We start from the raw sequence: 13598 nt of genomic DNA on the forward strand, positions 1-13598 counted from the left end.
TTCCAAGACCTTCATAGCTACTCTACCAAGAGCTAGTCTGTGACATACGGTATTTCCTGACTGCTTGTTCCTTTGCTGTTGATGGTTGATCCTAAAAGGCAGAAATTATCCACCACCTTCATTGCTAATTGGTTGTTCTGCCTGTTGTCATTAGTTTGGTCTTCTTCATATTTAATTTTAGTGCCATTTTTCTCACTGTGCCCCATAACTTTTATCTACTTGATGCTTTGTATTTTGGGCTATTGAGATTAGTATCATGAGCATAGTATAGGTTATTGATGCTTCTTCTTTCAGTTTTAAAATCACACTTATCTTCCAATCCAGCTCCCCTTAATATAGGAATCACAAAGTACATGCTATCTTAAATCTTGCAGGCCTTAAGTTTGGTCGCCAAATTCACTTCTGAATTCACTGAGCCTCCCTAAAATGTATGGAGAAGTAAATTAGAATCCTTCATGTTTTCATTTTGCTAGGTATCCATGTGATGAAGACCTGGTTTTTAAAAAAAGCCTAGTATCACATTCTGAAAATATCTTTCACCAGGAACTACATTTCCAGGGTTTCCAAAATGGTTATCTGTATGCCAGCATTTCCCACTCTGATGAATTCCGGATGTGCAGAACTACAACTTTTATTACCTGCTGACAGCACGATCCTAGACCTCCATTATGCTATCATACTCTCCCTCCCTCTTTTAGCAGCAAATGGGGAAATAGCCAGGGGCATGGCCCAGAACCATGGACAGCGCCTTGGCAAGCTGGTGGGGTGACGGACATAAATCCAATACCATTGAGAATAGATGATCGGCAGTAAGAGAGAGCTGGTTAATGTTCGATATGGATGTTATTGCATTATGACCAGTCTCTTCTTCCTTGGAGACTTCAACATAATAAATAAGGAACCTCATATAGGTGCTTAGGGCGCTTAGACATTAACCAGTTAGCAATTTTTTATTTTCAAAGCTTCAATGGATCTTCTAACTTTTAATCTCAAAATGTCTCGCCACAGCAATGCCTGTTAACTATATGGGGTATTTCAAATCGCTAGGCCTAAAACATTTGGGGGGTGGGGGAGAGAGAGAAAAGGAGGAAAGGTTTTCTGTCACTTTAAGATCTGGCAGAAACTGACAGGGAGAAATTCTCAGGGGAACACAGCATTAATTTGGGACTTGTGCACACCAAATTGCCTTGGGCATTCGTTAGCAGAGGCCTTTGCTCCTAGCTGGCTGTACCGGGAGAGGCGGCTGGCTGGTGTCATGACCTTGGTGTGTTAGCAGGCCTTGCGGTTCATGGCACATGCAGCTGGGGGTGATTAAGCTGAGCGGGGTGCACCAGGCAGGGGCAAGGGGGCCCTCCTAACTGAATGTAACCCAGATGTCTGTGAATAGAGGAGGAAGGTAAGGAGTTTGTCCACTGGGTGTTGCTAACTGATATTGGGAGGGAGGGAAGGAAGAAGTGCCTTCTTCTCACACTCAGCCTATTTGTATAACAACAGGATTCAATCCCAATCGCTCTTCTTGTCTGCGCATCTGCCTTGATAGAAATGATTCTCCATTCTTCCTGGCCATTTGTTCTACGCCAAGAGAATGTGAGGAATCTCCTGTCTGTAGCATCTGGTCCTGAAGGTTTCCTCCTCTGATTTTTCCCAGCTTGGCTTGTACATGAGGCATCTATCTTGGGATCTCTATGTGGTGATGATAACCATCATGGCTGGGCTTTGGATGAGAGGATTCCTCGCTCATTTTGTTTGCTGAGAATGCATTACATTATTGTTAAGAGCTTTTAATGTTTGCAATTTTGTTTTATTTATTCTGCTTCTCTAGTAAAGATGGCCTGGATTTATAGTGAAAATTGCTTCTCCGGTAAAGAGAACTTCACTAGACTCTAGTAAAGACTGCCTTTATAGGTGGTCTGTATTTATGGTTGTAATACATAAATAGATAGCAGAAGAAATTTAAAATGTGACATGGATTAGCAAGAGATCAGGTTAAATCAGAACAATCCAGACCACCTAAGGAGAAGTGACTACTGTACTGCTAAATAGATCACAGACTAAGAAGTGACAGTAATTAAAGTTTCGTTAATATTCTTAAGGTTATGCCAAGAAGCCTCTCATGCAGTGACATTTCAATGCCGTATTAAAGGAGACATTCAAAAGGAGAAAAAGATTAAACTGTGCATATGTTGATATATAGATATGCAGGAGATTGTTCCAAGAATATCCTCTATTCTAAAACATTGTCTTTTTGTTTCCAAGTCAACAAATAACATCCAGTTATTTTAAAATCTGCCTTAAAATGTTGAGAACAGGTACTCTTGGAGAAAGGACAGGACAGCATGAAAAGCAATGACTATTTAATATATACTTTATACTTGATGAATTTTTCAGTAGTGTTGTCTTTGATGTAGAGTTGGTTGATAGTGAGATGGGTGGCATATAAATTTAATAAATAAAAAAAATAATTTTATCTAAATCAGCACTAATGAATTAACTTCTTTTTCCAAATTACAGAAATGAGACATTGTAAAATTATATGATTCATTTAAGGCTAACAGTGAGGTAATGAAGTATGAATTAATAGACAGATATGGGTAAGTTTCTTCAGTGATATGGTACACAAATTCTGTGTTAAAGCTTAATTTTAGGGATTCTCATCTAATTTTAGGAATTATTTAAGAGTTAAAGAAACCTATGCTGATACAGGTAGTCCTCAGTTAACGACTGCTGTTTAGTGACTGAATTTACAATGGCACTGAAAGAGTGGTTTTATGACCAGTCCTTAAACTTACAACAGTCATAGTGTCGCCATGATCACAATTCAGTCGCTTTGCAACTGACACACACTTACTACAGTTATAGTGCCCCACAATCACATGATCACAATTTACAAGTTTCAAGGCTGGCTTCTGACAAGCAATCAATGGAGAAGCCAGCAGTAAGACACAAATTGCAGTCACATGACATCATGCATAACAACCTAGGGTGATTTGCTTAATGATTGCGGCAATATTGTCAACTTAAATCTAGCACAATCACCTGATATTTTATCTAATGACTGCACTGTTTAACTATGGAGTTGTCAGTCCCAGTTGAAGTCATTAAGTGAGGACTATTGCACTGCCTTCCAAAGCAAGGATAATATACAACTAATGCTTGCATTATATGGTAAATTAAAAAGTCTTCCTTTCTATGAAAACAGACAGATAAAATTGAAGGACTTGAACTATGAAAAGTCTAATGATAATGTGAAACCTGATCAATATTAATTTCTGTCAAGAAGTACTTAGCAGATGCTTTACTGCAGAACAACAAAAAGCCTGGGAACATTCATATTATTTTATTTCTTAACTATTGGGAATATCTAGATGATCAATCTCTGGAATTGAACACTTAATCTCTTTTTAAGGATATCAATCCTAATGTTGTAAATAATATATTTTACTTACTGAATATCTCAACTTCCAAACAAATTATTCTATGAATAAAAATGCATGGGGACCCCCCCAAAATCAATAGAAACATATTAAATCATAATGTTAAAATACCAATTTTTGTTTAAATAAATGTGACTTAGCTCCTCACTGAAAAGTAAAGAAGCCAGTGCAACAGAGCATTTCAACTTGTCATGGTACATTTAGGATGGGAATATTAAGCTGTTTTGCCTTTATAAGTTTCAGTGATTCCTAAAAAATTGGTAGCCTATGGTTCAGTGGTGGGTTGCTACCGGTTCGCCCTGGTTTGGGCAAACTGGTAGCGGCAGGAGGCTCCACACACCCACCTGGACGTCACCAAATACAATCTCTGCATGTGCAAGCGAAGTGCGCGCGTGAACCAGTAGCAAAGGTAAGTGAAACCCACCCCTGTTATGGTTGATCTTCCAGCAATGGCATCAAGGGATCCTGGGGCTCTGCAATGGTTCGCAAGCAACCTGTCTGTCACATTTTGCAGCAACTGAAGTTTCCACACCTTTAAAAATAGGCCCACATATAACAAATAGCTGAACTATAAACATAATGCATGTTCTATGTCATAGATAACTGATGTCACATCTGTCTGACTTAGAGGTGGCTGTAGGTGCCACATCAGATTTAAATGGATGCATGTGCCTCTCACTACAGCCATCACCAGGGAATCTTGAGATAGACAACAGGCCTGTTTTTGAAGGCTATGTTAAATCTTTGCAGGCAACCGTTACGTATAAGTTGGGTTGACAAAATCAGAAATGAGGAGGTGATAAGCTGCCTGGGAAAGCCAAGGGAAATCATCAAAACCATAAAAAGTTAGAATATTTTGGACCTGTGATGTGACTAAATATGGCATACTTCACTTAATCCTCTAAGGAAAGATTGAAGGCAAACGAGGCCCAGGCAGAAGAAGAACATCATGGCTTCAAAATCTAAAGGACTGGTTTGGACAAAAACTCAACAGCACTTTTTTGTGAGGCTGTTGATAAAAATAGGATCACCAACATTATCGCCAATGTCCGATGATGGATATGGCACAAGAAGATGATGTTAAATCTGCAATATGTCTGTCTTACTTATCAGCAGCATCTCTTTCTCTTTCTCTCTTGCCATCCTTTCTTCCTAGAACTGAGTGAGAGTGACTGGCCCAAATCATCCGTTGGCTTTGTCACAACTCAGGATTTTCTGGATACTTGCTTGGTGCTTTTTCCTATACAAAACAAACTATCATCTCTATCATGCTTAGATTTAGCTTCATTTGGTTCATTTTGATCCAGATCATTGCTGAACCAAGAAAACATTTATTGTTCCTTGAAGCCAAGTAGCAAGAGCAATAGAGCATAGTATCAAGCAGCATGCCAGAGACACCTTGTTTCATAACTCTGGATGACCTTTCCCAGAGGTTTTATATAAACACGAAGCATAAATAAGAAGCTGGAACCCTATTATTCATTGTAACAGGTTAGATGTTAAACAGAGTTTTCCCTTTGCCGTATTTTGGATAGGGTTTGACAGGAAAGACTGGTATTGTGACAGAGAAAAGTCTCCAGGGCTGCAGGAAGAGAATTTAGCCAATAGCATCAAACACTGTCAAGAGTAATAGAGCTGCAGTTTGAATCAGTTCTGCAAGCCAAACTGAAAGGCAGAGAAACACTTGTTATGATCTCCTTTGCCATCCAGTCTACGTTGATCTGATTCATCTTTTTTCTACTTGTGTTCAAATTGTAGTGCATCCTCCTGCTTTGTCACTGTTAGTTTTCCACTGCTCTGGTTCATGAAGAAGAGAGCGCCTAACAGCAGTCATCGGGGGGACTGCGCCTGTATTCTACAGGTCAGCCAAGGCTTCCGTAGTATTAATAGTTTATTGCCAGCAGACAATACAGGGATATTTCACAGTATCTTTCAGAAACAATTTTTATTGGCCCACCACTTGAAGGATGTACAAAAGGTTCCATGCACGAAACAGCCAGCACTGGGCTGTCTGTTTCTAGACTGAAAAATGCTTGGATTTTCTTTTGACTGAAGTAATATAAAGCACTTTATAATAAGCATATTTGGCATGGAAGCAGACCCACAATGATGCATTCTGGGCAGAGGATTTCAGAATGGAGAGAACAGAGAACAGCGGGAGGCAGTGGCTCATGACTAAGAGACAAGAAAAGGAAGGCATTGGCGGTGTACAAGGCATGTGGACAAAGAAGGGAGAGGTATACCCATCTTGTCCTGCCTTGGCAAAAAGCTCATAAAATCGTAAGTGATTCACTTAACAACTGAATTACTTAGTGACAGACATTCCAATCCCAATTGTGGTCCTAAAAGGAGGACTACCAGATGAAAGTTATGACTTCTTGCTTTCTAAACAAGTCCATTGTCTTGCTTCTTCATGATAACAAAGTTCATAATACTAATTATGGAAAAGCATCTAACCTCTGAGTGCCCAGTTTCTGGCTGGCTAGTTACTGAGCAAACTCCAGGTTCAGTCTGAAATTTCTCTCCAAGTTTGGATTAAATCAATTTTTTACTCTAAGCCTCTAGAAATATTTCTTATAGATTATTTTATGTTGTTGGAAAATGTTATTCCTAATCTCAATACTGCTACATCTGTTTTTTACTTTTGCTTCAGTTCATTAGTCCTTATGATCTTCCTTGGCTCTTGCAGCATTTTGATATTGCTCCCAGGTAAATCAATTTGCTCAGTAAAGGAGAGAGGCCAGGAAACTGTCGCCCTTCTTACTGGGTTTATGACAGCCACCTGCAGTACAGAAGCTAAAATGGGGAGAAATTCAGCTCCCAAATTCAAGTGTGACCTTGATTAGAAGAGTCTTGATATTAATCAAAGAGGGAAAGTCTACTGCTAATTCAGTTTAATCCCTAGCATTACAGCTATTTGTTGGGTGGGGAAGGGTTGGGGTGGGGGCTGAAAAGGGTCTTTCTGTTGGGGCAAGGGATGAGGAGGGAAATATCCATTTAGGTATTTAGAAGGTGCCATGTGCTCAGTTATTTAAGGAGTTATTTCATGTTTTTGGTATAGAAAAATCTGGCTCTATCTACATCATTCTGAAGCTGCACAATGATGGCCAAATATTTTATTTAGTGGAAGCAGGCTGCATTTAAAAAAGGGTTAACACCTAAGGAAGAATAGCAGGGTTAACTTGAGCCTTTCAAGAAGCCCTATCTTCTACTCTACTGGCTAAGCAATGGCCTGTTTCAACTGTATTAAATTAACTGGGTTCTGAATATGCATGATTTTATCTTAGAAGACCCAGTGCCCTTTGTCACAATATTTTTCAGTCTCTTACAGTTTCTTTTATAGGTGCTATTATTCACTAGGCTAGTGTATAGGGCTGAGCAGCATTGCTGTGTAGCTGTTAAGCTGACTTTATTCAATAGGCAATAGAGCATTCAGAGCTCTACATCAGTCTGCTCCTGCAAGAAGATTGCACAGAAAGACTACAAACAACAGCATGACAAAGGAGTAAGAATGGTACATTAGAATATCTGAAAGAAATACTGTTTGTTTGCAAGCAGGAACTGATAGGAGCACAAAATAGACCAAATAACAGAAAATGAAGAAGGTAAATTGTTCTGGGACTTTAGAATTCAAACAGACAAGTACCAGACACATAACATGCCAAAGACAAAAAAGACATGAAAGACAAAAAAGTCCAGATAGTGGATGTGAAAGTACCTGGAGGCAGCAGAAGAGAAGATAAAGAATAGGAGAAAATCATAAACACTTGCAAATAGAAGTAGAATGACTGTAGAAAAAGCAAACAAAGATAGAACCAACAGTAATAGGCAGCTTGGGTGCAATCCCAAAACAACTGGCGCATCACTTGAACACCATCAGCATTGACAAAATCCCTATCAGTCGATTATAAAAGGCAGCTTTCTTGGAACAGCTTACATCCTGGAGATGATATCTTTTAACATCATCAAACAAAAGCATTTGCCTATCCCAGATCCTTGGGAAGGACTCAGTAAGTGGATAAAAATTGCTTAACGCATTGTAAGCCGCCCTGAGTCTCCGGAGAAGGGCGGCATATAAATTAAAGCAAAAAAAAAAAAAAAGTCAAATCCAGTCTACATATCTGACTGACTGTGTGATGAATCATAACTCAATAGGTGGACAAAAATGTCAAATCCAGTCTGAACATCTGGCTGACTTTGTGACGAACCACAATAACAGACTGATAAAAGTCTTGGCTCATAACATGAAATGGCTTGAAAGAAGAAAGTATTGATAATTGAAGTGGCAATACCAGAGGATAGTAGAATAAACAATAAACATCTGGAAAAGTTCGGAAAATACCAAGATCTGAAAATTGAAAGATTATGACATAAACCAGCTTTGGTGGTCTCAGTTGGCACAGTAGGTGTCATACCAAAAGATATTCGATGGCACTTAGAAATTTCCATCTGTCAGTTGTAAAAGACCATGCCACTTGGATCCACACATATACTACGCTGACAGATTATGGCATCCTAGATTCTTGGGAAGAATTTGATGTATATGAGGGCAAAATCCAGCTAAAGTACCAGCAGCTGTGACTTCACATTGTTGAGGAAAGATAATAATTTATAATGTTTTAGAAAAAAGGTAAAAAGCTTATTGTGATATAATTTGATAAACATCATGACTACAAAAAGATGTTTAGAAAAGAGCTAAAACACTCTAATTTAAACAACACAATACTGGTAGTCCTCGATTTATGACCACAATTGAACCCAAAATTTCTGTTGCTAAGTGAGACAACAAATGTGAGCTTTGCCCCACTTTTCAACCTTTCTTGCCACATTTGTTAAGTGAATTAGGCTTTCTCATTGACTTTGCTTGACGAAAGGTTGCAAAATGTGACTCCAGGACATTGCATCCATCATAAATATGAATCATTGCAAGCATTCGAATTTTGATTAGATGACCATGGGGATGCTGGAAAGGTCACAAGTCTGAAAAACATTCATAAGTCACTTTTTCAGTGCTGTTGTAACTTTGAGTGGTTACTAAATGAATTGTTGTTAAGTCGAGGTCTACCTGTATTATCATCATGCACTCTTGGGGGTTCATGATGGATTCCCTCTGGAGAATAATACAAAGGTTGTTGAAACGAGCGTATGCTTACAAAGAGAAGAACATATTTAATTGACTTGAGATTATTATTTTTTTCCCTTTTGGCAAACTCCTCAAAATTCTTTAAAGAGGCTTGGCTATCTTCTAGCTACATTCAGTTCTTCTAAAACTCTTCTACCAGCACATTTTTGGTGAGCTCTATACTGACATCAGATAATAGCTTCATTTATTACTGCTTCCTGTCCCAACACATTGCTACTACATTTCATTATGAATTACCATTGCAAGCCTATGCACATATTCCTAGAATGCCCCATCGAACTTGGGGGACTTGCTTCTAAGTAAAACATATGCTTTACATACCATTACATTGTCCCTTCTCCATGGCATTTAAGGTAACTTTTTTTGTCTTTCTTATCAATAATTGTTAAATCCAGGGTGTTGTATGTGGCAAATGCTTGACTGTTTGAATTCTGAAGTCCGGGACACTTTAGTTTCTTAGTTTTCTATTACTTTGTCTATTTTGTGGCCCTATTTTGTCTAGTTTTGGCTTTCAGGCAAGTGGTATTTCTTGCAGGTATTCAAATATACCATTCTTATTACTTCATTATCCCATTTTCTGTAATCTGTCTGTTGTTTGCTGTTATGGTTGGCCACTGATGATGATGATTATATAATTAATCTCCAATTACCGGTAGATTCACAGTCAAAGATGGTAAAAATCTAATAATTCAAGACCCAACCAAGGATCTAAGAATTATTATTATTATTATTATAGGCAGTTCCAAGCAGGGTATATTTTGTAAAATTAAGGTGTTCAGGTCCAAATTAGAATTATTATTATTGTTCGTCACATAGTCAGCCAGATGTTGAGACTGGATTTGGCATTTTAATCCACTTTTTGAGTCCTTCCCAAAGACCTGGGATATGCAGATGTTGATGTTTGGTGGTGTTAGAGGTATCATCGCAGGATATAAGTGATTCAGAGTAAAGCCACCTTTTGCAATTGACTGATGGTGAATTTGTCAATGCCGATGATGTTCAAGTGGTGCTCCAGTTCTTTTGGGATTATTATGGTTCATTACACAGTCAGCCAGATATTCAAACTGGATTTGGCATTTTTATCCACCTATCGAGTCCTTCCCAAGGATTAGACCCTTTATCCACATATTGATATTTGCAGACTACCAAGGAAAACAGGTGGGGTTATTGTTATTATTATGGTTCATTACAGTCAGCCAAATGGTTAAATCAGATTTGGCATTTTTATCCACCTGTCATGTCCTTCCCAAAGATCTGGTATTATTATCTCCTGCCTATTACATATTTTATCCTGCTTTTATTTTTTTATATATATAGTTAGCCATTATCTATACCATACACCCAAATTATCTGATAATCTATAAAACCAGATACTATCTAGAAAATTTCACTCAAACACCCAATTCCTACAAATTAGTTTAATTTTGAACTGATAATATGTAAATAGATTTGGATCTTGATTTCCATTCAGCTGCCAGAACCTTCTGGGAAGAGAGACCCATTCATGGAATAGTAGCAAGGATGTGACTTTTCCTGTTTCCCCTTTCTTATAGTGCTTGAAAGTTTTATTCCTGAGGGTTCTTGCAGACAAAGACTGCAACAGGAGAAGAAAAGTAATTTCTACCAACAAGCTCTTCTGCTGAGTTACAAGCCCCTTTTCTGAACATGGAAGTTAATTCAAATCTGGGCGTTGAATTTAATAGGCAGCACAATCATTTTAATGTCTAAAACTCTAGATGTTATTTATTTTATTCTATGCCATTTTTAAATTTTTTCTAACTCTCACCTTTTTGGCTCCATCTTCCAGTAGTGGAACACCTAAAGTCCCATTTAATGGCTACTAATTCAACAGTGTCCTCTTTATTTCTGTATTACATCATTTAGAACATGGATATGGAATAAATGATTTGGATATACAGTAAATGGTTTCTTAATTACTTTTATTTACATAAAATATACATTTATCTTGAAGATTTTAATATTCCCTGTGCTTCAGGCCAAGCCATGCTGCCAATTAAGAAAAACCTTATTGTTCAACACTCTCTTCATTGCATTACAGTAACAGTTTCAATTATGCAACAGCTGTGATCTTTATATGATAATCATAATGATGTTACAGTAACTGCATCTTAGACAGAAACGTATCAGGAGTGTGGGAAACAGGGCGTATGAAGAAGGTCTGTTCACTACTTCTCTTTTTGTCTTTCTCTGCCAGCGGACCCAGTGGTACAGATCGAAGGCAATCCACATTGTTGTTTCTTCAACTTCAGCCCTAAAATTATGTTCACCAAGGTAGTAAAGGCACAGCTCTGGGTGTACCTAAGGCCTGTTCAACACACGTCCACAGTTTATCTACAGATCCTGCGTCTTAAGCCGGTGACAGAAGATGGGAGCCGACATATCCGTATCCGCTCACTCAAGATTGACCTGAATTCACGCATTGGCCACTGGCAGAGCATTGATTTCAAGCACGTGCTTCAGAACTGGTTCAAGCAGCCTCAGAACAACTGGGGTATTGAAATCAACGCTTTTGATCCCAATGGCAATGACCTGGCAGTGACTTCTCTTGGGCCTGGTGCTGAAGGCCTGGTGGGTAAATGAGAACACTTCCTATGTATCCTCTTCTTTCTTGATCCTAGGCTTGAAAATGGAGCCAGAGGCCCATGGAATATTTTGATTGCCGGCTGAGCTCATATCTGTCAACGTTTTTCAGCCATTGCAATGGGCTTTGAGAATAATCATGGGGCATAGGAGGAAGAGCTGCAGCCTAGACAACAATCTGTTAAACAAAATCTGAGTCCAAAGGTGGTATGTGGATGGAGAAAGCATTTCAGAAGGGAGACTCCCTAGTTCTTTGGAAAGTAAAGGCAAGGAAAGGGAAAAGTTCTTTCAGACTTTCAAGAGTCTATTATTGTAATTCTTATAATAAAGGTACTATTAGGACTCATGGTTAAGGTTTCCTGTCTGGACTACCTTGAAGGACTGACAACCATGATATAGCTTTGACCTAATTTTAACGTTAGGGTAAGTAGTACTGTTGGGAGTGTTCCCTAGGGAGTGCTGCCTTTCAGAATCAATACTATCAGTGTATAATATAATAATCAAATGCAGGTTGGAGAATGTGAAGTATTTTCCTTTTATCTGTTTCATCTTAACAGTAGGCTTATGCTATTGTCAGGGCTAGGATTTAAGAAGGGAGTTCTTACTACCTCTATGGTCAGTTGGGGACTGCAATGCTATTAGTTAGAGGTGTTTACATGTCAGTCATGGCATTGCAAAGTCATTGTGCTAGTTGCACAATGGTGACTTTTGCTTGATAATAACACAATCAGTATTCTCGCGATATTCTTATTACAGCCATATGCATTAATTTAGACACAATATTGATTGCTTACAAACATAGGATTAAGATAAGTTTATATCAGTTTAATTATTTACATAGAAAAATGAGGACAACTCAATTTCAGTTTGTGCTAATTAGAGATCTAACAATGAAATATCCTCAGGAATTCAGAATTTACAGGATATATTTTACAGTTGTACTTTATTAGAATTAGCTCTCTTTTTTATACAGAGAGCTATTGTATCATGCATTATTTCATGATTTAATTTAATCTTATAACTCATCAAATTATTTATCTCAAAAACATTTAGCAAATTACTTATATGAATTTCATCTCAATTTTCCTATGTGTCATTTTTAAATTCTCTCATTCTGAATTATTTCCTTGGAAGCTATCCCTTTAATTATAATTACCTAATAATTCTTATAGCTTAATTAAGAATAACCCACATATAACTAATAAAAAATACAACATAAAATACATTAAAAAAATTCTCTTTCAGAGTACTATTCATCCATTATGTACAAACTGATCTTTTAGCCTGAATACTTTTTTTTCCCCTAGAAGCAACTGATGGATCAATATTCCACTTTTTCATGGAATTTTTTTTTCATAGTAGACCTTGGTTTACTTAAGGAATATTTCATCATCAGGCTTAATGGTGTTAGCTGGAGTGGATTTTTTTTTTAAAGGAGCAAAGCTCAGGACTGTTATTAGAAACTGAATAAATAACTGGAATAAATAATGACAACTGCTATGGGCTATCTTGGAAAGATGGTCAAGAGATTGTATTGGGTTTGGTAAGTCTGCAGAGGTGAATGTATATTCATAGCATTAGTTTACTTAAGAGATACAAAGGGGGACAGCAAAGGTTGCACAGATGAAATGTGGATGGATTAGGCATAGATGTGCATGTAATTGATACCCATCAAAACTCTCGTCACAGGCTGTTTTCCACAGCTAGAAACTGTTATCTCATCACGGGGGCCAATAGTTATCCTATCTAAATGCCTATCTCTGTGATTTCTCTTTTTGTATGTCATTTGCAGCACCCATTCATGGAACTGCGTGTGCTGGAGAACAACAAACGGTCCCGAAGGAATCTAGGCTTAGACTGTGATGAGCACTCAACGGAGTCCCGCTGTTGCCGTTACCCCCTGACTGTTGACTTTGAAGCTTTCGGCTGGGATTGGATAATTGCCCCGAAGCGGTACAAAGCCAACTATTGTTCAGGCCAGTGTGAATATATGTTCATGCAGAAATATCCCCATACCCACTTGGTGCAGCAAGCCAATCCCCGGGGCTCAGCAGGGCCGTGCTGTACACCCACCAAGATGTCTCCCATTAACATGCTGTATTTCAATGACAAACAGCAGATAATCTACGGCAAAATCCCTGGCATGGTGGTTGACAGGTGTGGATGCTCTTAAACTCCCAGCCTGTTCTGTTCCATTCTTTTTCCTGTTTCTCCCCCACCCCACCCCGCCCGGATTCTTGCTTTCGACGATGCACCCTGACATTGATGAATCCATTCATTAGCATTTTAAAACACTTTTGAAGAGAAAGTAATTGTGGGAAAAGAACAAAACAAACAGAATTGTATCGAAAATCTCTGAAGTGACAACATGCGCTGTGCAATAATCAAAATAGACATCGCATTAATGGAGAGTGGATGAG

General features: G+C 38.3%; 1 protein-coding gene across 1 annotated transcript in view; it reads left to right on the forward strand.

Annotated features, from left to right (window-relative positions):
* The window catches only part of GDF11 (growth differentiation factor 11), a 31687-nt gene extending 18336 nt beyond the window's left edge, over window positions 1-13351 (forward strand). Inside the window, exons 2-3 of the mRNA XM_070934773.1 lie at window positions 10793-11166; window positions 12971-13351. Of these exons, the coding sequence (XP_070790874.1) occupies window positions 10793-11166; window positions 12971-13351 (755 nt within the window). The remainder of the gene's footprint in view (window positions 1-10792; window positions 11167-12970) is intronic.
* Window positions 13352-13598: the final 247 nt, after the last annotated feature.

The sequence above is a fragment of the Pituophis catenifer genome, unplaced genomic scaffold, assembly GCF_029215685.1.
Source record: "Pituophis catenifer annectens isolate HBS135680 unplaced genomic scaffold, rPitCat1.0.hap2 SCAF_2, whole genome shotgun sequence".
Taxonomy (NCBI): Eukaryota; Metazoa; Chordata; class Lepidosauria; order Squamata; family Colubridae; genus Pituophis; species Pituophis catenifer.